The 25,761-nt window shown below is 37.2% G+C and overlaps 1 protein-coding gene and 1 pseudogene across 3 annotated transcripts in view; one reads left to right on the top strand and one right to left on the bottom strand.

The window, feature by feature from the left end:
• Window positions 1–25,761, top strand: part of GLE1 (GLE1 RNA export mediator) — an 83,882-nt gene that overhangs the window by 36,594 nt on the left and 21,527 nt on the right. For all 3 annotated transcript variants that reach the window (XM_037798052.1, XM_037798050.1, XM_037798051.1), the window contains 4 exons: window positions 7,521–7,631; window positions 16,434–16,582; window positions 16,810–16,870; window positions 17,124–17,378. In XM_037798052.1, the coding sequence (XP_037653980.1) occupies window positions 7,521–7,631; window positions 16,434–16,582; window positions 16,810–16,870; window positions 17,124–17,378 (576 nt within the window). The remainder of the gene's footprint in view (window positions 1–7,520; window positions 7,632–16,433; window positions 16,583–16,809; window positions 16,871–17,123; window positions 17,379–25,761) is intronic.
• On the bottom strand, window positions 19,576–20,041 carry LOC119505078 (annotated as a pseudogene).

The following is a 25,761-nucleotide window of genomic DNA, read 5'->3' as shown; positions in this document are numbered from 1 at the left end:
TTAGAAAACTAGATATAGAGCTACCATTCGATCCAGCGATTGCACTTCTCGGTATATACCCGGAAGATCGGAAAGCAGTGACACGAACAGATATCTGCACGCCAATGTTCATAGCAGCATTATTCACAATTGCCAAGAGATGGAAACAACCCAAATGTCCTTCAACAGATGAGTGGATAAATAAAATGTGGTATATACACACGATGGAATACTACGCGGCAGTAAGAAGGAACGATCTGGTGAAACATATGACAACATGTATGAACCTTGAAGACATAATGCTGAGCGAAATAAGCCAGGCACAAAAAGAGAAATATTATATGCTACCACTAATGTGAACTTTGAAAAATGTAAAACAAATGGTTTATAATGTAGAATGTAGGGGAACTAGCAGTAGAGAGCAATTAAGGAAGGGGGAACAATAATCCAAGAAGAACAGATAAGCTATTTAACGTTCTGGGGATGCCCAGAAATGACTATGGTCTGTTAATTTCTGATGGATGTAGTAGGAACAAGTTCACTGAAATGTTGCTATATTATGTAACTTTCTTGGGGTAAAGTAGGAACATGTTGGAAGTTAAGCAGTTATCTTAGGTTAGTTGTCTTTTTCTTACTCCCTTGTTATGCTCTCTTTGAAATGTTCTTTTATTGTATGTTTGTTTTCTTTTTAACTTTTTTTTTCATACAGTTGATTTAAAAAAGAAGGGAAAGTTAAAAAAAAAAAAAAAAAAGAAAAAAGACAAACAAGGAAAAAAAAAAAAAGATGTAGTGCCCCCTTGAGGAGCCTGTGGAGAATGCAGGGGTATTCGCCTACCCCACCTCCATGGTTGCTAACATGACCACAGACATAGGGGACTGGTGGTTTGATGGGTTGAGCCCTCTACCATAAGTTTTACCCTTGGGAAGACGGTTGCTGCAAAGGAGAGGCTAGGCCTCCCTGTATTTGTGCCTAAGAGTCTCCTCCTGAATGCCTCTTTGTTGCTCAGATGTGGCCCTCTCTCTCTGGCTAAGCCAACTTGAAAGGTGAAATCACTGCCCTCCCCCCTACGTGGGATCAGACACCCAGGGAAGTGAATCTCCCTGGCAACGTGGAATATGACTCCCGGGGAGGAATGTAGACCCGGCATCGTGGGATGGAGAACATCTTCTTGACCAAAAGGGGGATGTGAAAGGAAATGAAATAAGCTTCAGTGGCAGAGAGATTCCAAAACGAGCCGAGAGATCACTCTGGTGGGCACTCTTACGCACACTTTAGACAACCTTTTTTAGGTTCTAAAGAATTGGGGTAGCTGGTGGTGGATACCTGAAACTATTAAACTGCAACCCAGAACCCATGAATCTCGAAGACAGTTGTATAAAAATGTAGCTTATGAGGGGTGACAGTGGGATTGGGAATGCCATAAGGACCAAACTCCACTTTGTCTAGTTTATGGATGGATGTGTAGAAAAGTAGGGGAAGCAAACAAACAGACAAAGGTACCCAGTGTTCTTTTTTACTTCAATTGCTCTTTTTCACTCTAATTATTATTCTTGTTATTTTTGTGTGTGTGTAATGAAGGTGTCAGGGATTGATTTAGGTGATGAATGTACAACTATGTAATGGTACTGTAAACAATCGAAAGTACAATTTGTTTTGTATGACTGCGTGGTATGTGAATATATCTCAATAAAATGATGATTAAAAAAAAAAATAGCTGTTAACTAGAAGAGAATGATCAACCTTTTAGTCTCAACTTTTATAAGCATGGAGGAATCTCTCCAAGCAATACTCAGTCTTTCCAAAAAGCTATAAAACATTCATTCAGACCATCCCTTCCTAAATTCCCAAAATCATATCAATCCTTTGAAGACACCACCACAGGAATGACATACATTTCTGGAAAATTAAAACACAACAAACACACACACACACACAAATATCTGGAAATCCTCAGTGACAGAAACCTGGTTCTAGAAAGAAGTTGTGAGCTAATTTTACAGTTTTGGTACTCCTGGTATACCAAGCACTTTTTCTTCCTAATTAAGTGAAGTCCCCTTAGTCTTTTGGGGGTGGGTAAGGTAGACAAGGAAAGGTTAAGTGGATATGATTTAATCTACTGATTTTATGATGTAATTGTGAACAAATTGAAGCCCTGTTGAATATATACCTTGAATGGAGATCATTCAATAAACAATCTCCTCACACTCAATGTTGGGGATTGAATCATATCCCTCACAAGACATGGTCATGTCTTAATGGCCCATCCTGTGATTGGGGGTTCATTTGTAAATAGGATCTTCAAAGATACTGAGATGAGGCCAAATTGAATCAACATGGGCCATAATCCAATGTGACTGAAATCCTTATAAGCAGCAGAAATTTGGACACAGTGAGGAAAAGCCAGAGGAGAAGATGAAAGGAGACAAATTACCATGTAACAGAAGCAGACATGGGTTGCCATCAAGCCACCACTAGTACTCTATAGACTTCGGAGAAAGCCTAGCCTGCCAGTACCTTCATTTTGCTTCAAAACTGTGAGACAATAAATTCCTGTTGCAAAAGCCAACAAGTTTGTAGCATATGCCACAGTGGCTCTGACAAACTAAGACACTCACCACCCTTATCACAATTTTGTAAAATCAAACAGCAACTAATTTCAAGAAGAAATCACACTTAAGTTAAAACTATCTCAGTTAGGCCTCATGAGCATACCAAAAGTCAATCTACTGAATCATTCAAGGTACTTTACCTGTTCCAAAGTGGTTTGGTTAATGGAGTAGTGTTTGATATTCAAGATGGTCTTGTTATTCTCTAGAACTTTGAACAGGTCAGCTAAGCATCCCCATCTTTTTGGTACATGATATTCCAATAAATTAAGGTGCTGCCCCTAAAAGACAAAAAGACAAAATGTGTGTGTGTGTGTGTATTCATTAAAGAAAATAAAATATATATATATATATATATAAAACTATAAAACACTTCTTAAAGACATGAAATATTGAACAAATGGGAATGCATACTGAATTCTTAGATAGGCAGATTCAATATCAAAAAAATAACAACTTTCCTTAAGTTAATTTATACATTTAATATGATCCCAATAAAAATACTTTTTCTTTTTTTCTGGTTGTAAACAAGTTGATCATAAAGTTCATAGGGAAACTTAACAGAATAGCCAGGAAAACCTTGAAAAATAAGAGCAATACCTGAAGGCTGACACATTATAAAATTTTTATAATTAAAGCAGTGTGGCACTGGCACATTAATAGGCCAACAGAAAACAAATAGGAAAAAAAATGAAATGAAAAAGAATAGAAAATCTAGATGTAGACCCAAGTGTATATAGAAATTTAGTGCATGAGACAGTGGCATTTCAGATTAGTGGGAAAAAGATTACTTTTTAATCAGTGGTGTTTGAGCAATAAGATATGGGAATCTTTTCCATATGGAAAAACAAACTTGGAAACATTCCATGTAACATAAAACAGGATAAATGAAAACTGGATCAGAGATCCAAATGTAAAATTAAATGATAAAGTACTATGAGAAAATACGGATTAATTCAGTTATGTCCTGGGAGTCAAAAAACTTCCCCAATTACAACTCAAAATCATTAAACAGTAAAAGATTGATAAATTCGATCACATTAAAAATCAACTTTTTCATCACAAATGCACACAAAAAGCCATAAGCAAAGGTACATGATAAAAGGAAAAACCATTGCAACTCATATTATAAAGGGAAAATGTCCACAGTAAAGAGATCCTAAAAATTGAGAAAAGTCCAGTATCTTGTTTTTTAAAAATGGGCAAAAGATATATATATGTGTGTGTATATATATATATATATGTATGTATATACGTATATAATGGCTCATATAGAAGAAATAGAAATGGCTCTTAAGATACGAAAAAAGGCTCTCAGCCTGCTAATAATAAGAGAAATACAAAATAAAGCTACATTGTGATCCATTTTTTTAAACTAAGTTTTATTGAGATATATTCACATACCATACAGTCATCCTCAGTGTACAGTTGTTCACAGTACCATCATATAGTTGTGCATTCATCACCACAGTCAATTTTAAATATCTTCATTACTCCAAAAAAATAAAAATAAAAATAAAAATACAAGTAAAAAAGAACACCCAAAACACCCCACCACCACCCACCACCCACATTATTCATTTGATTTTTGCCTCCATTTTTCCACTCTGGAAGGCACTGTGGCGGTTCCACAGGAAGCTAACATAAAATTGCCATGATTCAGCATTTCCATTACTAGATATATACTCAGAGGAACTGAGAGCTAAGACATGAGTGGACATTTGTAAACTGATGTTTATAGTGGCGTTATTGATGATTGCCAAGAGATGGAAACAGCCCAAATGTCCATCAACAGATGAGTGGATAAACAAACTGTGGTATATACATAACGATGGAATATTATGCAGCTGTGAGACAGAATAAAGTCATGGAGCATATAACACCATGGATGAGCCTTGAGGATGTTACATTGAGCAAAATTAGCTAGAAACAGAAGGACAAATACTGTATGGTCTCATTTTTACCTTTCAAATTGGCAGATTCCTAAAGTTTGACACCATATTCTTTCGGTGAGGCTGTAGGGACATGCACTACCACATATTATTTGTAGGAATGCAAAATGATATTATATTATTATCTTATAATATAAGATTATATATATTATTATAATATTATATTAATATCTATTAAGGGAACTTTACCATAGCTAGCAAAAATTACATATGCTTATACCTTTGGACCCAGTAGATACACTTTTAGGTATCTGTTCCAAAGATACAGTGGCAGAAAAACAAAATGATACGTACTTAAAGCTATTCATAGCATCATTAATTGTAATAGCAAAAAATAGGAAATAACACAAAAGTCCGTCAATAGAGGAATAGTTAAATAAGCTTTGGTACATCCATACAGTTGGAGTACTATACCATGGTAAAAAGGAATGAGAATAGAAACAGAAAGTAGATTTGAGATTACCAGGTGCTGGGAGACAGGAATGAAGAGCTGTTTCTTAATTGGTACAGAGTTTCCATTTGGGGTGATAAAAAACTCCAGAAATAGATGATGATAATGGTTATACTACATTGAGAATGTGGCTAATGCCAGTGAATTGTACACTTAAAAAATGGCAAATTTTATGCTATATATGTTTAACTACATACACAAAAGGAGTGAGAAATTTATTTTATATTAAAATTGTATTTAAAAAAGCAAGGTTTAGAGCAGTATTTTTAGAATTTTACTTCCTGTGCCAGAAGGGGTTGATATATGAACACACAAACACACTCATTTGCTTATTTAAAAAAATAAACAGTGTCAACAACAAAAAGACAGGCAACCCAATTAAAAATGAGCAAAGGATTTGAATAGACATTTCTCCAAAGAAGATATACAAATGGCCAATAAACACATTTAAAGATACTCAATATCATTAGCCACTTGGGAAATGAAAATCAAAACCACAATGAGATATCATTTCACACCTACTAGAATGGTTGCTGTTTTTTAAAAAAATGGAAAATAACAAGTGTTGGAGAGGAGGTAGAGAAATAGGAATAATCGTTCATTGTTGAAGGGAATGTAAAATGGTGCAGCCCCTGTGGAAAACAGTTTGGTGATTCCTCAGAAAGTTAAATATAGAATTACCTTATGACCTGGCAATCCCACTTCTAGGTACATGCCCAAAAGAATTAAAAGCTGGGACTCAGATTTTTTACACATTGATGTTCATAGCAGCCTTATTCACGGTTGCCAAAAGATGGAAGCAACCCAAATGTCCATCAACAGATGACTGGATAAACAAAATGTGACATATACATGTATTTGAAGGGGGAAATTTTAGGTTGTATATAGATATTACTAAAATAATTTTTAATATGGCATATACATGCAATAGATTTTTTTTTTTTTTTTTTTGGGAAATCAAAGGGGCCTTTAATGAGTTGTACCTACAAACAGACATTTGTATTTGACCAAATGAAAATGCACAGGGAAAAAGGAGACCTGAGGTTTATAATCAATTCTACCACTAAGTAACTGAGTGAACTTGACTTAAGTTGCTTTAATTAAGAGGCTTGACTAGAGGATCTCTGGGGGTTCTTCTACAGAAACTGAGGTCCTTGGGATGCTTTAAGTGGAGTGATGGAGACTTCACACCTGGGTCTATACAACTTCCAAATTTACTCTTTCTCCTCCCATTAAAAGTAGAAGAGGAAATAGAATTTCTGACACAGGTTGGAAAATATTTTGACAAGGTTGAAGCTATTTGGGCCTAAGTAGTGACTGGAGAAAGGAGGGGAGACAGGAGAGGTTTTTATTGCTCATTGACCCTGAGAGACAATCTCAGCTCTGGCTTCACTCACCGGGCAACCTTGGACAAGTTCCTTCAACTATATTTATTTGTTAGCAATAGATTATTTTTTTAATCTTCATTTTATTGAGATATATTCACATACCACGCAGTCATACAAAACAAATCGTACATTCGATTGTTCACAGTACCATTACATAGTTGTACATTCATCACCTAAATCAATCCCTGACACCTTCATTAGCACACACACAAAAATAACAAGAATAATAATTAAAGTGAAAAAGAGCAATTGAAGTAAAAAAGAACACTGGGTACCTTTGTCTGTTTGTTTGTTTCCTTCCCCTATTTTTCTGCTCATCCATCCATAAACTAGACAAAGTGGAGTGTGGTCCTTATGGCTTTCCCAATCCCAGTGCAATAGATTATTACTCAGCCATAAAAAGGAATGAAGTTCTGATACATGCAACATCATGGATGAACCTTGAAGACATCATATTGAGTAAAAATAAGCCAGACACAACAGGACCAATATTGTACGATAATCACTCATGAAATAATTAGAATAAGCAAATTCATAGAGTCATAAACTAGAATACAGGTTGCCAGAGGGTGGGGTGGTGTAGGGAATGGGAAGTTAATGCTTAATTGGTACAGAATTTTTGTTTGGGGTGATGGAAAAGTTTTGGTAATGGATGATAGTGATGGTAGCACAACATTGTGAATGTAATTAACACACATTGAGTTGTATATTTGAATGTGGTTAAAAGGGGAAATTTTAGGTTATGTATGTTACTAAAATAAAAAAAAAAAACAAAAAACGACATAGGACTCTTCAATATAAACATTGAGCCCTAATGTAAGCTATGGACTACAGTCAATAGTATAATTATAACAGTATTGTTGCATTAATTGTAAGGAAAGTACCACACTAATGCAAAGTATTAATAATAGGGCAAAAGGTGTGTATGAGGGTGTGTGTGAAATGGTATCTCATTATGGTTTCTGGTTACCTCTTTTCCATCAATTGAAGCAGGGGTAATGTTAAGAAATACACACTAGTTCTAACCTAAATTGTTTTTTGAATGTTGTTCTTGTTCATAGTAGGGATGTAGTCTTTGCCTAAAAGGGATAACACCAACTTTACCATCTAAAAGTACTTCTTTTCACATCTTCTGTCTTATAGGGCAAACATGAGATGCAGCATACAGAATCTGTGGTACTTCAGTCCTCCCGGGGGATAAAAGTGGAAGGCTGCATCCGAATGTATGAGCTGCTGCACAGAATGAAAGGGACTGTAAGTAAACCATGAAGTAAAGCAGGCTTGACCCTGGGGAGTTACATTTAAGTGCAATTCCCTAGGGCTTATAAATGCCCACCCTGATTCAGTCAGGGAGGTGGTATAATGTAGTGCTTAAGAGTGAGTGCTCTGAAGTCAAATCTGGTGTCAAATCCTGGCTCTTCTATTTTATGCATGTCTTTTGGAAAATGAGGCTTTCTTGGCTTCCATTTATTCCTCCAAAATTTGGAGCTTAATAATATAATGTGAACATTAAATGAGGTAATTATATAAAGTACTTAGTACTGGGCTTGATTTTCAATATTCAAGTGCTTGCTGTTTGTCAAATGCTGTTTTTGGCTGTGGGGATACAATTGTGAACAAGACAGACAAAAATCCCTGCTCTTGTGAAATTGAAGCATATTATAAAAAGTGATTCAGACAATATGCTCTGGGAGTATGGGGCTAAGTTGGTTAGGTAGATGAGCTAGAGCGGTTAGTCTATTAAAAGATTTATTGCTCTTGCTTTAGCAACGTATCTTGAAAAGTGGACCCATGCTAAGGGCTGCCCTGTGTTCAGATGTGGTCTGTGCGCTCAAGGAAACTATAATAAAAAGGAAGAGAAGAAATGTTTTAGATACTTTTTGAACATAAACTGTGTGAGGAAATAGAATTATAAAGCAGTATTAAACATCTTTCCTGCTGTTTGTCTGCTCTCAGCCAACTGAGAAGGTAAGTCATAAATGTAAAAAATTTAAAATGCCTTCAAAGGGTAGCATGTAGTTACCATAGGCATTCAATTCAGAGCGCGAGATCAGGATGGGCTAGGGTTTTGACATCTTCCCTAATTCATTTATCCAATGAGGCAGTAAATATCGATGCTAAATATATATATGCTAGATTCTGTTCTAGGTGCTAGAGATAAAACAGTGGACAAAGCTGAAACAAATCCATGCCCTCATGAAGATTGCATTCTGGTGGGGAGAGACAGATGTAAACGAGAGAAATAAATAAAATATATAGTGTTTTAGATGAGAGTAGGCACTAAGGAAAAGAATAAAAGGGAGGGTATAGGAAGAGATTGCAGTTTCACACAGTGTGACCAGGGAAGGCATCACTGAGAAGGTGACATTTGAGTAGAGAACTGAATGAGGTAAAGGAGTGAGCCATCTGGATGTCTGAGGGGACAACATTCCAGGCTGAGGGAACAACTCTGCAGAGGTCCTGAGGCAGGAATATGTTGGACATGTCCAAGGAATTGTGAGTATACCCTTGTGCTTGAAATAGAGTGAATTTGAGAAAAGATGGGAAATTGGGTTAGTTCATATAGCATCTTTCATGCCATGGTATAAAAATGTTGACTTCTGCTTTGGGAGAGAAGCCATTTGATGTTTTGACCAGAGGAGTATCATGTTTCAAGATGTCAATGGCTGCTTTACTGAGGCTTAAGGAGGATAAGGGCAGCACAGGGAGACTCGTGTAATAAACTGTGTGAAAGATGATGATGTCTTTGACTAGGGTGGTAGTAATGGAGATGGTGAGAAATGGTCAGATTCTGGATATATTTTGAAGGTAGAGTTGAAGGATGATGAGTTGTGTATCAGCCAGGGTTCTCCAGAGAAACAGAACCAATAGGATAGAGATTTATTTTAAGGAATTAGCTCATGTGATAGTAGGGGCTGGCAACTTCAGAATATGCAGGAAAGGCCAGCAGGCTGGAAACTCAAGTACGACTTGATGTTGCAGTCTTGGGGCAGAATTTCTTCTCCAGGAAACTTCAGTTTGTGCTCTTATGGCCTTCAGCAGATAGGATGAGGCTTTTCCACATTTGGGGAAGTAATCTCCTTTATGTAAAGTCAACTGATTGTGTAAATAACATCTACAAAATAGCTTCACAGCAACATCTAGACGGGTGTTTAAACAAACAACTGAGTTACCACAGCCTAGCCAAGTTGACATGAAATAAACTCTCAGATTGGTATGTGAGGAGGCAGGAGTGAAGGATAAATGAAAGGGAACAGTCAGTGATGAATGTATGGTTTTTGGCCTGAGTACCATGTATTGAGATAGGGAAGGCTGGCAGGAGGAGCAATTTGGGGGTGGGTAGGTCAGAAGCCCAGCTTCAGAAATCTTAAGTTTCTGTTAGAAGTCCTAGTAGAGATGCAGAATAGATTAGTTGTGTATTTGTGTCTGGTGTTCAGGGGCTAATGAGCCCAGGCTGCAGGTACACATTTAAGAGTTGTTAGTTTATAAATGGTATTTATAAGGCTTGAGACTAATGGGATTGCCAGGTAAAGGAATTTAGATAAAGAAGAAAAGAAGTTCAGGGACTAAGCCTTTACATGAACATTTAGAGGTGTGTTGGGGGTGGGGGGTTGATTAGAGTCCTGATGATGAGACTGAAAGAGTGACCGCGAGGTTAGAAGGGAAATCAGGAAATTGGTATTCTGGAGGCCAAGTAAAGAAAGAGTTCCTGGGGAAGGGAGTGATCAACTTTGTCAAATACATCTATTGAGATGAGAACTGAGCTCTTGACTGTTGGATTTAACAATGCAGAGGTCATCAGTGACCCTAAAAAGTAGCTTTAAAGGAGTGGCCAAAAGATAAAGCTGGATTGGGTCTAAAAGAGAATTAGGCAACAGCAAATTTAGAAAACTCAAAAAGTTTTGCTATAAGGAAAAGAAATGGGGCAGTATTAATTGGAGAAAGAGTTTTATTTAAGGTGGGGAAAAAAGATAGCTTGTTTATATGCTAATTGGAATATCCAGAAGAGGGGAAAATGTATGACATGCAGGAGAGATATAACCAATACTAATAATTTGGCTTTTTTCTCTATATATATGCAAACCTTTAAGCATATATAACTATTTTGTCTGGTGGTTACCCCACATCTCTAAATAATGAACTCATTCTGCTTTTTTTTTAAAATCAAATTTAGACATTATCTGTTGTGTTCTTGCTATGATAGCTGATAATTTAGCTCACTTATTACCCACCTCTTGCCAAAATGGCTTTATTACTATTTTTAGTTTCTCTGTTTTAGCATCTTTAATATATTTGTCTTTATTCCATCAGTTATGGATAGTATCTCTTGACTTTTTTGCCATTTGGTAAGCTGTGGATATTAGTGTTTTTTGTTTTGTTTTGTTTTTTTAATTTTTATTTTGAAATAAATTCAAACTTACAGGAACAGTTGCAAAAATAATACAAACCCTATACATAGAACTCCAGCCATACCCCAATGCCCCCTCCACCGATACCCCGATGTACCAACTTCAATATTTTGTCATTTTACCATTTCTTTCTTTCCCTCCCTTCCTATCATCCATCATCTATTGCTCTGTCTTCTGAACATATGAGAGCAAGTTGCATACATCGTTGAACAAATAATATAATTCACATATACATTTCCTATGAACAAGAATATTCATTTATGTAATCACATTAAGTGTAGTTAAGAAGTTCAAGAAATTTAACATTGATATAAAGCTTACATTCTATATTTCATCTTTTCTCTTGTCCCAATTGTGTCCTTTTGAGACTTTTCTCCTCTATTAGATCTCATCCATGATCATCTATGGCATTTAATTGCCATTATCTATTTAGACAGTCTTTGTTTCAATTGTGGAAGCATTTATACAGCATAAATCTTCCCATTCCAACCCCACCCAAGCATTCCATTTAGTGAGATTAATCACATTCACAATGTTGCAATGCCATCACCTTCCCGCCATCCATTACTAGAAATTTCCCTTTACCCCAAACAGAAACTCTACACTCATTTCTTAACTCCCCATTGCCCCTTCCCCCTATTCTCTTAACCCATACTCTACTTTTCATCTCTATGGTCATATTCTAGGATACTTGCTTTGTGTTTACTGTGGGGCTTAAATTTAACATCTTAAATCTATAACAATCCTGTTTTCTTTGATACCAACTTGACTTCAATAGGACACAGAAACTATGTTCCTATACTCCTCCATTCCCCCACCTTTATGTAGTTTTTGTCAAAAATTACCTATTTTACATTGAGTCCAAAACCACTGATTTATCATTACAGTTTATGTATTTTAGATCCTGTAGGAAGTAAATAGTGGAGTTAGAAATAAAAAATACAATAGTATTGGTATTTATATTTACCATATGATCTTTACTGGAAATCTTTATTTCTTTATTTGGTTTCAGTCAATTGTTTAGTGTCCCTTTCAGCCTGCACAATTCTGTTTAGCATTTCTTATAAGACTGATCTACTGGTGATGAAGTCCCTCAGCTTTTGATCCTCTGGGAATGTTTTCATCTCCCCCTCATTTTTAACCTCCAGGTGTTTGTGAATTTTCTAAGTCTCTGATGGTTATTGACTTCTATTTGTATTCCATTGTGGTCAGAAAATGTGCTTTCAATAATTTCAATTTTTTTAAGTTTGTTGAGGCTTGTGTTCTAGTTTGCTAACGCTGCCGGAAGGCAAAACACCAGAAATGGACTGGCTTTTATAAAGGGGGTTTATTTGGTTATACAGTTACAGTCTTAAGGCCATGAAGTGTCCAAGGTAACACATCAGCAATCGAGTACCTTCACTGGAGGATGGCCAATGGTGTCCGGAAAACCTCTGTTAGCTGGGAAGGCATGTGGCTGGCGTCTGCTCCAAAGTTCTGGTTTCCAAATGGCTTTCTCCCAGGACGTTCCTCTCTAGGCTGCAGTTCCTCAAAAATGTCAGTCTTAGTTGCCCTTGGGATATTGGTCCTCTCTCAGCTTCCCTGGAGCAAGAGTCTGCTTTCAACGGCTGTCTTCAAACTGTCTCTCATCTGCAGCTCCTGTGCTTTCTTCAAAGTGTCCCTCTTGGCTTTAGCTCCTCTTCAGAAGACCACTCACAGCTGCACTGCGTTCCCTCTGCCCGTCAGCTCATTTATATGGCTCTACTGATCAAGGCCCACCCAATGGGCGGGCCAACACTCCATGGAAATTATCCAATTAGAGTCATCACCCACAGTTGCGTGGGGTACATCTCCACAGAAACACTCAAAGAATTACAATCTAATCAACACTGTTAGGTCTGCCCACACAAGATTACAACAAAGATAATGGCATTTGGGGGACATAATACATTCAAACTGGCACAGCTTGTTTTATGTCATAGCCTATGATCTATTCTGGAGAAAGTTCCGTGATCATTAGAGAAGATTGTGTATCCTGGTGAATTGGGATGTAACGTTCTATATATGTCTGTTAAATTTCTCTATATCTCTCTCTCCTTTCTTTGTTTCTCTGTCGGTAGGGCTCCCTTTAGTATCTGAAGTAGGGCAGGTCTTTTATTAGCAAAATCTCTCACTGGTTGTTTGTGAAAAATTTAAGCTCTCCCTCAAATCTGAAGGAGAGTTTTTCTGGATAAAGTATTCTTGGTTGGAAATTTTTCTCTCTCAGAATTTTAAATATGTCATGCCACTGCCTTCTCGTCTCCATGGTGGCCGCTGTGTAGTCACTACTTAGTCTTAATGTTGTTTCCTTTGTATGTGGTGAATTGCTTTTCTCTTGCTGCTTCCAGAACTTGCTCCTTCTCTTCAGTATTTGAGAGTCTGATCAGAATATGTCTTGGAGTGGGTTTATTTGGATTTATTCTATTTGGAGTTCGCTGGGCATTTATGCTTTGTGTATTTATATTGTGTAGAAGCTTTGGGAAGTTTTCCCCAACAATTTCTTTGAATACTCTTTCTAGACCTTTACTCTTCTCTTCCCCTTCTGGGACACCAATGAGTCTTATATTTGGACGTTTCATTTTACTTGTCATATCCCTGAGATCCATTTTGATTTTTTCGATTTTTTTCCCCATTCTTTCTTTTGTTCTTTCATTTTCCGTTCTGTGGTTCTCAAGGACGTTGACTCGTTCAGCTTCCTCTAGTCTTGTACTATGAGCATTCAGAATCTTTTTAATTTGGTCTATAGTTTCTTTTATGTCCATAAGATCATCTATTTTTTTATTTACTCTTGCAATTTCTTCCTTATGCTCTTCTGGGGTCTTCTTCATGTCCTTTATATCCTGTGCCATGCTCTCATTGTTTGTCCTTAGTTCTTTGATTAATTGGGCCAAGTACTGTGTCTCCTCTGATCTTCTGATTTGGGTGTTTGGGTTTGGGATATCCATATCGTCTGCTTTTTCTTTTTCTTTAAAATTTTCTGTTGTTTTTTGCCTCTTGGCATTTGCTTTACTTGATAGGGTTCTTTTAGGATATGAAGAATTATTCAAATCGCAACCTCTAATTTGTCAGATCTACAACTTGATGGCATACACTTTCTCTACGTAACCAGCAGATGGCATCCGCGAGTCTCCTATTCCCCTCAAGTCGGTTCTCCCCAACTTTGTGGTATGTGGGGGTCTGGTTCTTGTGGGGTCCAATCGGTGCACCAAGTTTGGGTGTGTTGTTGGTGCTGTCTGCCCTGAATGTGGGGCGTGTGTCTGAGAAGTTAGGGAGGCAGGGCAGCTTTAATAATCAAACCTCCCAGGTGTTCGCGGAGATTTAACGCTGTTTCAAGAGTCTAAACCTTCATTTCAGTCTCGCCACAGATTGTCTCTGCCGCTGACCCACAAGTCCTTGGTATTGGCGTAGGGTCCCTGGGATTTCCAAATGGGTCCCTCTTCCCAGCCGTGCCCTCCCAGGGCCTCTGCTGAGGAAAGGCTGTGCTATGTCACAAGTGTGCACCGGCCCTCCAGGGATGCTGAATGGGGCATGTTAATTTCCCCCTTTTCCCACAGCTCTGCCTTCCCAGCTCCGAGACAATTAGCAGTGGGTCCACGAAAGGCTACCTTCCACGCCAGATATTGAGGCATTCCTGCCGCCCTTCACTGTGTGGTTCTCGCTGCCGTATCTGCAGCAGCTTTGGGGTTTTGCTTGTTTTTTAAAAAGAACTAGTCCGTCTCAAAACGCCAAGCCACGGTTTCCCGCAGTGCGGCTGCCGGACATTCAGCAGCTTACTCACTCGTTTCAGAATGCAGACTCCCGGTTTCACCAAGTGCATGGTCCCTGTGGATTTAGTAGACCTTGTCCAGCTGGTGCATTGCTGGAACTGGTGTTCTGGGTCACTTTCTGGCTTTTTTCTAGGATTTTTCACTGAGGTGTTTTTTTGCCCTGTCTCACCTAGCCGCCATCTTAGGTTCTCCTGGATGTTAGTGTTTTGACCAATAAACCCTTTTCCCCTTTCACCTGTCAATACCTGGCTTTTGAACTTTTGAACTTTTACTTATATATTGCTAAAACCGAGTACATTTTCACTTTGTTCTGAAATCACTATTAAGTCTTCTATGCTAAGTCTAGAGCTTGGTTGTAAATTAAAAATCAGTTAATAGTGTTTATACTATTAGGGATATAATGATATTTATTACAGAACCAGGTTATATACTGCAGTCATATTTCCTTTCATGTTTAGCTTTTTGTTTTCTTGAAGTATTTAATTGCCCGATTGCCTGCTCACTTTTTTGGGCAATATTTGCCTTTTCATACAACCCCATTAAAAACTTTATTTCAGAATATATTCAAACTTACAGGAAAGTTGCAAAAATAATAGAAAAACAATACAGAGCACTCCAATGTACCTACCACCCAGATACCCAGATTTACTAACTTTTAGCATTTTGTCACATTTGTCCTTCTTTCCTCCTCCTCCTTCCCTCCATCCCTTCCTCCCTTCCTTCATCTATCTTTGTGTCTATTTTCTAAACATTTGAGAGTAGATTGCATATTTCTTGCTCCTTTAAACATTTAATACTTCCATATATATTTCCTAAGAACAAGAATAGTCACTTATGTAACTGCATTAAGTACAGTTGTCAAGTTTAAGAAACTAAGCATTGATATAAAACATACAGTCTGTATTCCAGTTTTTTCAGTTCTCCCACTAGTGTCCTTTTGAGCATTTTATCCTCCATTATTTCATCTAGTCCAGGATCACGTATTATATTTGTCATTGCCTTTTTCATCTCTCTCCTTTTTTTAATTGTGGACACATATATACAGCATAAAATTTCCCATCTCAGCCACTCCCAAGCTTACGATGCAGCGGCATTACACACATTCACCATGTTGTGCTACCATCACTATCATCCATTACCAAACTTTTTCATTGCCCCAAGTAGAAACCCTGCACCCACTATGCATTAATTCTCCATTTCCTCTCCCTCCCATCTCTCTTAACTTTCTGTCCCTACAAATTTGCATATTCTGGTTATTTCATATAAGTGAAGTCATAGAATATCCGTTCTTTTGTCTCTGGCTTATTTCACTCAACTTGATATCTTCAAGGTTCATCTGCATTTTAGCATGTAACAGAACTTCTTTCCTTTTTACGGCTAAGTAATACCCCATTGTCTGAGTCTACCACATTTTTTTATCCATTCATCTGTTGATGGACACTTGGGTTGCTTCCACCTTTTGGCTACATGAGCAAAGGAATAAGAAGGAATGTGACTAGCATGTTTATGGAATTAGAATAAAAATTACTGTAAATTATCAGGAAACCCTCATAAGAATACAGTGGATGGAATCTTAAAGTACATTGTCTGTTTGATACTATGTTGCTAAGTGCTTACCCATTCCCAGCTTATAATTGAGTGATATAAACCATATGGGACAAATTGTAAAAGCTTACCAAAAACTGATATAAAGATAAGCCCAAAGGGGAAGGAGTACTCCTGCAAAGGTTCTGCGATGGGAGCAGATATTTCCATGCCTTTGAGTATTTCTGATGGTGTTAAGAACTGTTGTGAGGGTGGTCCACAGGGTAATTGAGCAAGGATGTGGTGGAGCTCCCTAGAATGTTGCTGATCCTTTTAAGGAGGGCCTGAGGCAATGGCAGGAGGAGCAGGAGAAGAAGGTGCAAGACCTCTCAGAGATGGCATCGGAACAACTGAAGCGGTTTGATGAACGGAAGGAACTGAAGCAGCATAAAGAATTCCAGGACTTACGGGAAGTGATGGAGAAGAGGTGAGTTTCACTGAATCATGAATGGGAATGTTGGTATGTTCAAGGGGAAAGATTTGAACATCTGAGTCTTTTTATATCAAAATAAGATAGCTAGAGAGCTTATACTCTAGGAATGTGACCAACTTTGGAAGGATGACCGATGTAAAAAAAGCAGGGAGCTTTTTAGGAGAAATAAAACAATTTTAGGAAGTATCCCTGACTGTTCTTCCCTGCTGTTTTTCATTCAGTTCCAGAGAAGCCCTGGGGCACCAGGAGAAACTAAAAGCTGAGCATCGTCACAGAGCAAAGGTCAGAGCCTGGGAGAATCAGTTGGGGTGATTTGATGTCTGTAACCTGCCTGAAGTATAGGTTTTGGCAGATGGTCATCATGGAGGATGTGGCCCATATTGTGCCTCTTTGTGCCTGACCTTAGAAAGTCCATTTCCCTCTCTGAGCCCGTCTGCCATCTGAAAATATATAACCCATATAGGACTTGAGGGATGAAGAAGGAGAAAGTCCAGGAGCCCATTAGAGAGAGGTAATTTGATGGCCCTTTCTATAGATTCTCAACCTGAAGCTGCGGGAGGCTGAGGATCAGCGCCTGAAACAAATGGTGCAGGAGCGGCTTCGGAAGGAAGAAGGCCAGGTCCGCCTGCGGAGCCTCTATACCCTGCAGGAGGAGCTGCTGCACCTCAACCAGCAGCTGGACTCCTCTGACCAGCACAGAGATCTGCTTAAGATAGACCTCTCCGCCTTCAGGACCCGAGGCAACCAGCTATGCAGTCTCATCTCGGGGATCATTAGGGCTACTTCTGAGGTGAGGCGTGGTTCAGAATGACTCTGTCTTCTGTCTTTGAAAGGAAAAACTTTTAAAAACAAAATTGTTTTCTGATTTAAAAGTAATGCCCGCTTATTGTAGAAAATGCTGAATGTTACTTATCATGTCCTTACCTAGAGGTAACCACTGTTAACATTTTGGTATGTTTCTTTTCGGACAGGTGTGTTTGTGTGTATGTATGTGTGCCTGTTTTGTCCCCACTCCAAACTGGACTCATATATAGAATTTCAAATCTTGGGTTAGAAAAAAATTTTTTTTCTGATTGCAAAATACTTTAGCTTATTCAGTACTGTATGTTAAATATCTAATATGCGTGTAGTAAAAATTAAAACTTCACAGAAATGTATATCACTTTTTTTCAGTTAATATTGTATTTTGAACATGTAATTACTATAATCATTAAAAACATTTTGATGTTTTTAAGCCAGCATTAGTAGCTGCAAGTATTGCCTTGACACATGGTAGGTTTTCAGTAAATATTTGGTGAACAGATGAAATTGAATACTTCCAACATATAACCATACCAAAATTTATTGAAAAAAATACCTATTGTTTAGCATTTAACTTTCCATATTTTTTTTGCTATCATGCATAACACTGCAGTGATACCATTTTAAATACATTTTATTTGTGTTTCTGATTGTGTCCTTGTGATAAATTCCTAGAAACAGAATTACTTAGTCACAAATTTTAAAGTTCTTGGTTCACGTCACTTTCCAGACAGGTTCACGCTTTTACCAGAAGTGTCTAAGTGCCATTTTTGTTGTATACTTGACAATATTGGATATTATAAATTCCTTATATCTTTGCTCACTCAGTAATATTTTTTTGGTTATAATTTGCATTTCTTGAATTACTACTGAGATTGAAATATTTTTCATGTTTATTAGCCTTTTATATTTAGTTGGCGAATTGTATATTCCTGTCCTGATTTCATATTTCTGTTGGAATTTATGTTTTAAAATATATATATAAGCTCTAGATGTTAAGCACTTTAAACATTTATCATATTTGAGGCAGAAGTTTATTTTTATAGTTTATTTTTCCCTTTGAATTCTTGGAATTCTTCTTATGACTTTTGTTAACCTTTCTTTTTGTAAAATTTCAAACCTGTACAAAAGTAGAGAGAAGAGCATAATGAACTTTCATGTACCCATTACTCAGCTTTCAACAAGAATGTACATATGGTAGTCTTGTTTCTTACATACTTCCTCCTGTGCCTGTTGCCCTGGATTGTTTTACAATAAATGTCATATTTGTTATTTTATCTGTAAAATACTTTAGTATTTATTTCTAAAACATAAAAACTATTAGCATAACCACAGTGCTAATACTACACTTAAAAAATTCATTTCTTTAATATGATCAAATATCTAGTCAGTGTTCAAACTTCCCTGATTATCTCAAAAGTATTTTTACGATTGGTTTGAAAATTAACATCCACTCAAGGTTCAAAATAATTGCATTGGGTTGATACATCTCTTCAGTCTGTTAATCTTTAGACTCTACCTCCCTTGTCTTTATCTTTCTTGCCATTTATTGGTGAAAAACTGAGGTCATTTGTTCTATAAAATTTCCCACATTCTTAAAAATTCCAGAATGCAGTTGCATTCCTATGATGCCTTTTTTTTTAGAAAAAATATTTATTTCTGCTCCTTTCAAACATCTTATTGTTCAGGAAACAACTTAATACATATCTGAAATAATGTACTATCGCACACTCTGTTTAAAGGCAAAGTACCATAGGTAAAGCTGATGAACTGTCCAGAGTTCTCAGGTTATAGGATCTCGCTTCCTGATTTTACATTAATTTCTGAAAATCAGAAATGCCATCTCCGAAAACTGTTAAGGGGGTTGTTAAAAAAAATCACTTATTCAATATTATAGTTGTAGAAATGGAGTATATTTCCTTCTAGAAATAAAAATCTGAAAAGAAACTGCCACTTCACATCATTGGTATGCTACCGTAGGTCAGCAGGAAAAAATACTGTGGTATGATTGTCTCTCTGATATTACCAAGAAGAAATTCTAGTCCAAGCTTTAATAAACTTCCTGTTTTCACTAGATGCTTCTTCCTCTGCTGCTTTTCATCCTTTTCCACATTTCATATTAGAGGATTGGTATAGCCTTTAAAATTTCATTAACAGGAGAAAATCCAGTAGCCATTGATTTCTTCTCAAAAGGCACTGTAACCCATCAGATAGCCTGGCAGTTTCATTCTCATGAATACTCTAGCTTTGAACAAACTCAGTAGTACACAGAAGAATCCAATGAACAGCAGAAAAATCTATTGAGTTTTGGACTGTTTGGTGCATTGGATTGGTCCAGGATTATGAATCCTAAACCTCCCATTGTAAACAGGAAGCTGGATGCAAGTCCTTCCATAATATATTGTCCATTTACTTTGTAGGCCAGGAAAGCTACTGGCCTCTGATGCCCATGTTCATTAGTCATTGAGCCAACACTTGGAGTTCAACAATAACATCATAAATTATTCCTCCAGTGATGAGGAAGTAAGACACCACTACCAGAGTGTACACTGCCATAGCCGACGGCATGTGCACCCAGGGCAGCTTCTTCAGCTGCTCGTTTGGTCATTTGAGCACTAAAAATGGGACTTGATACAAGGTCTCCATGTTGGTGGCGGCAGGGGCAGCCCTCTCTGATTTCTTTTAATATGTTCCTTTATTCCCTATATTTCACATTAACTGGTAACTTTATCTTGGGCAGTACTGTCTAATAGAGTTTTCTGTAATGAAGAAAATGTTCTGTATCTGTGCTCTGCAATATGGTAGCCACTGGCCACATGCAGCTGCTGAGCACTTGAAATGTGTCTAGAGACTGAAGAACTGAATTTTATTTTTTTAAAAACTTTAAATTTAAATAATGAAATGTATCTACCTTATTGAACAGCACAGATTTAGAGGCTTGATCAGATTCAGGTTCTCTTTTTTTTCCCTTTTCTTGCAGCAGTACTTCATAGTTGATGCTGTATAATTGTTATTGTATCACATCAGTAGGCATCTAATACCTGATTGTCTTTCCGTTTGTGATGTTAATTAAGTTTGACCAGTGGCTTCAGGTTTTGTCAGCCTTATCTTCCATAGTAAAGATCCCTTTGAGCCTGTAGCTAATGGTTTAGCAGCCATTGGTGATCATTGCTTATATCTTGTTATTTCATTATGGGTAGTAAAATTTAAGTTTTTCTAATTTTATAATTCTGCATTTATTAGCTGGAAATCTATAGAGGAAAAAATTTCTCAACTAATTTATCTTGATGTTCAGTATGTTCAGGAAAGGTGGGATGAATGTTTGATTCTTTTCCTTTGAATTGGTTTTCTAGCATTCTCCTAACGTCACCAATGAGGTTTCTTGTGTTTTTTTCTTTTTAAAATATCATTAAGAAATTAGGAACTTTTATGTATTTGATGTATAATGTGTTTCGCTCTTACATTTTTGTTGTTGTTTTGATGGCTCCATCTTTGGCCATTGGGAGCCCTTAAAATTTGGCTCCTCCTTCCTTTTTTTTTTTTTTTTTTTTTTAAATAGTATCCCAGTTGATCCAGTTTGCTAATGCTGCTTTTTCGCAAAACACCAGAAATGGATCAGCTTTTATAAAGGGGGGTTATTTGGTTACAAAGTTACAGTCTTAAGGCCATCAAGTGTCCAAGGTAACACATCAGCAATCGGGTACCTTCACTGGAGGATGGCCAATGGCGTCCAGAAAACCTCTGTTAGCTGGGAAGGCATGTGGCTGGTGTCTGCTCCAGAGTTCTGTTTTCAAAATGGCTTTCTCCCAGGTTGTTCCTCTCTAGGCTGCAGCTCCTCAAAAATGTCACTCTTAGTTGCCCTAGGGACATTTGTCCTCTCTTAGCTTCTCCGGAGCAAAAGTCTGCTTTCAAAGGCCATCTCCAAAATGTCTCTGTAAGCTGCAGTTCCTCTCTCAGCTCCTGTGCATTCTTCAAAGTGTCCCTCTTGGTTGTAGCAAGCTCACTTCTTCTGTCTGATAGGGCTCTAGTAAACTAATCAAGGCCCAAGCAGGATGGCTGGGCCACACCTCCGTGGAAATTATCCAATCAGAGTTACCACCTACAGTCGGGTGGGTCGCATTTCCATGGAAACACTCAATCAAAGAATTACAATCTAATAAACACTAACATGTCTGCCCACACAAGATTGCATCAAAGATCATGGCGTTTTGGGGGACATAAAATACATTCAAACTGGCACACCAATTTTATTACTTTTACATATTTTGCAGCATTTCCTAGTCCATAGTTAGCACTACAATATTACTAATTAGCTGTACGCTATTTTTTTTTTTGGCTAGGTACAAGGAATTAGAATTTAAGGATAAGTATTACTCATTCAGTAGGTTATTATATTATCTTTAAATTTGTTTGAGGAAAATGCCAGGTTTGTTTATTTTAATCCAGATTATTCTCTCATTCCTCAGAAAGTAGACGGTTTACTCTATATTCAACAAGTCTTGAATACTGCTAGTGGCCAGTGTTTGTGTCACTCACTTTCTTTTGCCTTATTGTGACACCCTCATGCTCTTTAGGAATAACAGAATGAACAAATAGTTGCCTTTTCTAGGTCTCAGTGCTGTAAGAGTAACCTCTGAAAACAAGGAAGGAAACCCCACCTTTCTCGTACCACCTCTGCATAATTCTCAGATATAAGACCCATGTGAGAGACAGAATTATTAATAAAGAGAGGATGAGCTCCTCCTCTGCCCTTTTGTTATGGCCTCAGTAATACTTGTTGTAGCAGAAAGGAAATAAGCTAAAATGGTCCTACCTGATGTTGTACATTTTCTTCTCTAGACTTGGAATCAGTCGTTCTTCAAGGAGCCCTAGTACATTTTAGTATGAAAAGGTATTTAGAGATCATAGTCTGGTTACCAGACTTTGCTGTTTTTTTTCTAGGCCATTTCAGGGAACAGAACTAGGAAATGTGTATATTTTAAGTGAAAGTACATCATTAATTCATACTGACTTTTTCCATTCAAACATAGGGTTACAGTGTTTTTTTATGTAACTTCTTTGATTTCATGTTTGTATCACTTTTTTTCTACACCAAAAATCTTGGTTCCTAAAGACATTAACATTACTTATTTACTTTCTCCTACTATATATGGTATAATATACATGTATGTGTGTGTGTGTATATATATTAATATATGTGTAATTTCAAAATAGTAGTACCAGTGTTAACAATATGAATGTTAAGTTTAAGATTTCTTTGCAATTATTTTTGCTTTATAGCTCACTATAAATTATATATCTATAACTCACAATTAAGTTACAGTTTCATTTCATTTGAAATAATTCTTTTTGTTGTTAAGCCACCAGCTTGATAAATGGTTGGATTCATTTGTTTCTTTTTTTTTTTTTTTTTTGTAAGCAGTTTTCTTGAGTTATATTTACACACCATACAATCCATCCGAAATATACAGTCATTGTTCACAGTATAATTCCAGAGTCGTGCATTCATCACCACAATTAAATTTAGAACATTTTTAATACTTCAAAAAGAAAAACCCCATACTCCTTATCCCCTCTATTATTGACCCTTAGCATTGGTGTGGTACATTTTTTACAATTGATGAAACAATATTAAAATATAACTAACTATAGTTCATAGTTTGTATTAGGCGCATTTTTTCCCGTATATAGTCTATTATTAGCTCCTTGTTATAAGGACAAACATTTATTCTAGTTCATGAAAGAACCTTATATTTGTACTCTTAATTGTCCATAACAGGGTTCACTATGTTATACAGTCCCAGGTTTTATCCTCTAGCTTTTCTTCTAGTGGCATACACTACCCTAAACATCCCCTTTCAACCACAATCACATGCATAATTCAGTGTGTTTCATTTTGCTTTTGATTAAGAATTTTTTTCCCACTGGATGTAATTTTTTTTAATTCTGTATAACGTTTACATGGTTCCAAAGTCAGAACTACAAAATAAGGTGTATTCAGAGACTCTAACTTCCTCCACTTTTTCCCTCTAATCCTGTTCTTGTCCTCTGCATAAGTGACTGTTCCTTTTAGTCTTTGGGTTTTATGTCCATTGCAAATATAAACATATACATATATCTCCCACTCCAAGATAAAAGGTAGCTTTTTATATGCACTGTTCTGTGCCTTGCTTTTTTGCACTCAACAAAAAAGTTTTTGACCTGGAAGTCACTCCTTAGCAGTATATAGTTTTTCTCATTTCATATATAACTGCATAATTCTGTGTTGTGTAGATGTACATCACTTATTCAGTCATAGTTTATGACTTTCTAATGCAATTTTATTGAGATAGTCACATACCATAAAATCATCTGAAGTGTACAATCAGTTGTTGATAGTATCAACATATAGTTGTGCATTCGTCATCACAATTTTTTGAACATTTTCATTACTTCAAGAAATACAAATAAGAATAAAAATAAAAGTAAAAAAGAACACCCCAAACATCTCATGTCCCCCTTACCCCCATTTTTCATTTACTTTTTGTCCCCCTTTTTTCTGTTCATCTGTCCATACACCAGATAAAGAGTGTGGGACACAAGGTTTTCACAATCACACAGTCATCCCGTATAAGCTGTATGAGGTATACAGTGGTCTTCAAGAATCAGGGATACTGGATATTTCAGTAGCATACATAAACTATGTTTCTGTAACCCTCTATCACTTCCACCTTTATGTAATTCTTGTTGCAAATTTACATGTTTAGATATTATGCATCCAAAATCACTGATTTATCATTGCATTTTATGCATTTGCCTTTTAGATCCTGTAAGAATTAAGAAGTAGAGTTAAAAATACAGTAGTGCTGACATTTATATTTAGCCCCTGGAGATTTACTCACTGGAGATTTTTATTTCTTCATATGGCTTGAATCTACTGACCTTTTCCTTTAACCTGCAGAACTCTTATAGGGTCAGTCTTGCATCTCTTATAGGGCCAGTCTAGTGGTAACAAAGCCTCAGCTTTTGTTTATATGGGAATGTCTCTCTCATTTTTGAAAGACAATTTGCTGGGTATAGAATTCTTGAGTGGCAGTGTTTTGCTCTCAGCACTTTAAATATATAATCCTACTTCCTTCTTGCCTCCGTGGTTTCTGAAGAGAAATTAGCTTTTAACCTCATTGAGTCTCCCTTGTACATGACAGGTTCCTTAGGCTCTTTCAGTTTTCTCCATTTTTTCTTTCTGCTCCTCTGAATGATTTCAATTGACTTATGTTCCAGTTCACTGATTCTTTCTTCTGCCAGCTCCTATCTGCTATTGAACCCCTCTAGATATTTGTAATATCTCTTTCTGTGGTCTGCAGCTCTGTTTGGTTCCTTTTCATAATTTCCATCACTATATTGATGATATTCTCCTTGTGTTCATTTATCATTTCCCTGAGTTCCTTTAGTTCTTTGTCCATGTTTTCCTTTAGCTCTTTGAGCATATTTAGGACCATTTTTTAAATGTCTTTCTCTGATGTTTCTCAGGTCTGGAACTCCTCATTGAGGGTTTCTAATGCTTTAATCTTCTTCTTTGCCTGGGCCATCACTTCCTGTTCATTGTATGTATGTTTTGTAACCTTTTGTTGGAACCTGAACATTTTGATACCTTAATGTGTATCGTTGAAATGTAGACTCTGTGGCATCTGTTCCTTAAGTTTGTATCCAGCTAGTGTTATGACTGAGTTTTCCTTAAATGCTAGGGGCTAAAAAAAAAAAAAGAAGGAAAAAAATATCTTTCCCAGTTTTTGCAGATTGAGTTGTACAGGTGCTCTCCTTTGGGGCTTATCCTTGCAATGGGTTGCATGAGACTAGCTCCAGGCCAAGGTTAGGGGCCTCCATGATCCTTTCTGCACATGTGTCTTACTTTGGGTATTCATTTGTGATCCTAGGAATTCCATTTACACAGATACAGATATCTCCTCTTCCTTAGGAAACCGTTTTCTCATTCCCAGGCACTGCACTGTATGTCCTACAGCCAGCAATCCCTTTCTCCAGCCAGCACAATTACACTGCTCTCCCACAGTGTTCTCTGAAAGAGCTTGGTGAGCTGTCTTCTACACACAGGCCAAGTTTTGGGACTGTGAGTCCTTCAAGCTACCACCAGAGAGGCTGGGCCAGACATAATATGCTTCCAGTATGTGCACTGGGATCCACATTGGGAGCATGGGCCAACCCAGCACTTAGCGGTGAGGGGATGAGGAGGGCTGGCCAGGGCTCCATGAGATCCTATCCCTTTTAAGACTGTTTTTTTTTTGATTTGGCAAGCACCCTGTTACTGCAGTCCTTTACTATTTTCTGGAGCCCTGAGAAAGATGTTACTGCCAATTTCTGCTTCTGTTTTCCCTGGA

Source organism: Choloepus didactylus, chromosome 10 (genome assembly GCF_015220235.1).
Source record: "Choloepus didactylus isolate mChoDid1 chromosome 10, mChoDid1.pri, whole genome shotgun sequence".
Classification (NCBI taxonomy): Eukaryota; Metazoa; Chordata; class Mammalia; order Pilosa; family Megalonychidae; genus Choloepus; species Choloepus didactylus.
The sequence above is the reverse complement of the archived record's forward strand: the minus strand, read 5'-3'. Positions and strand labels throughout refer to the sequence as shown.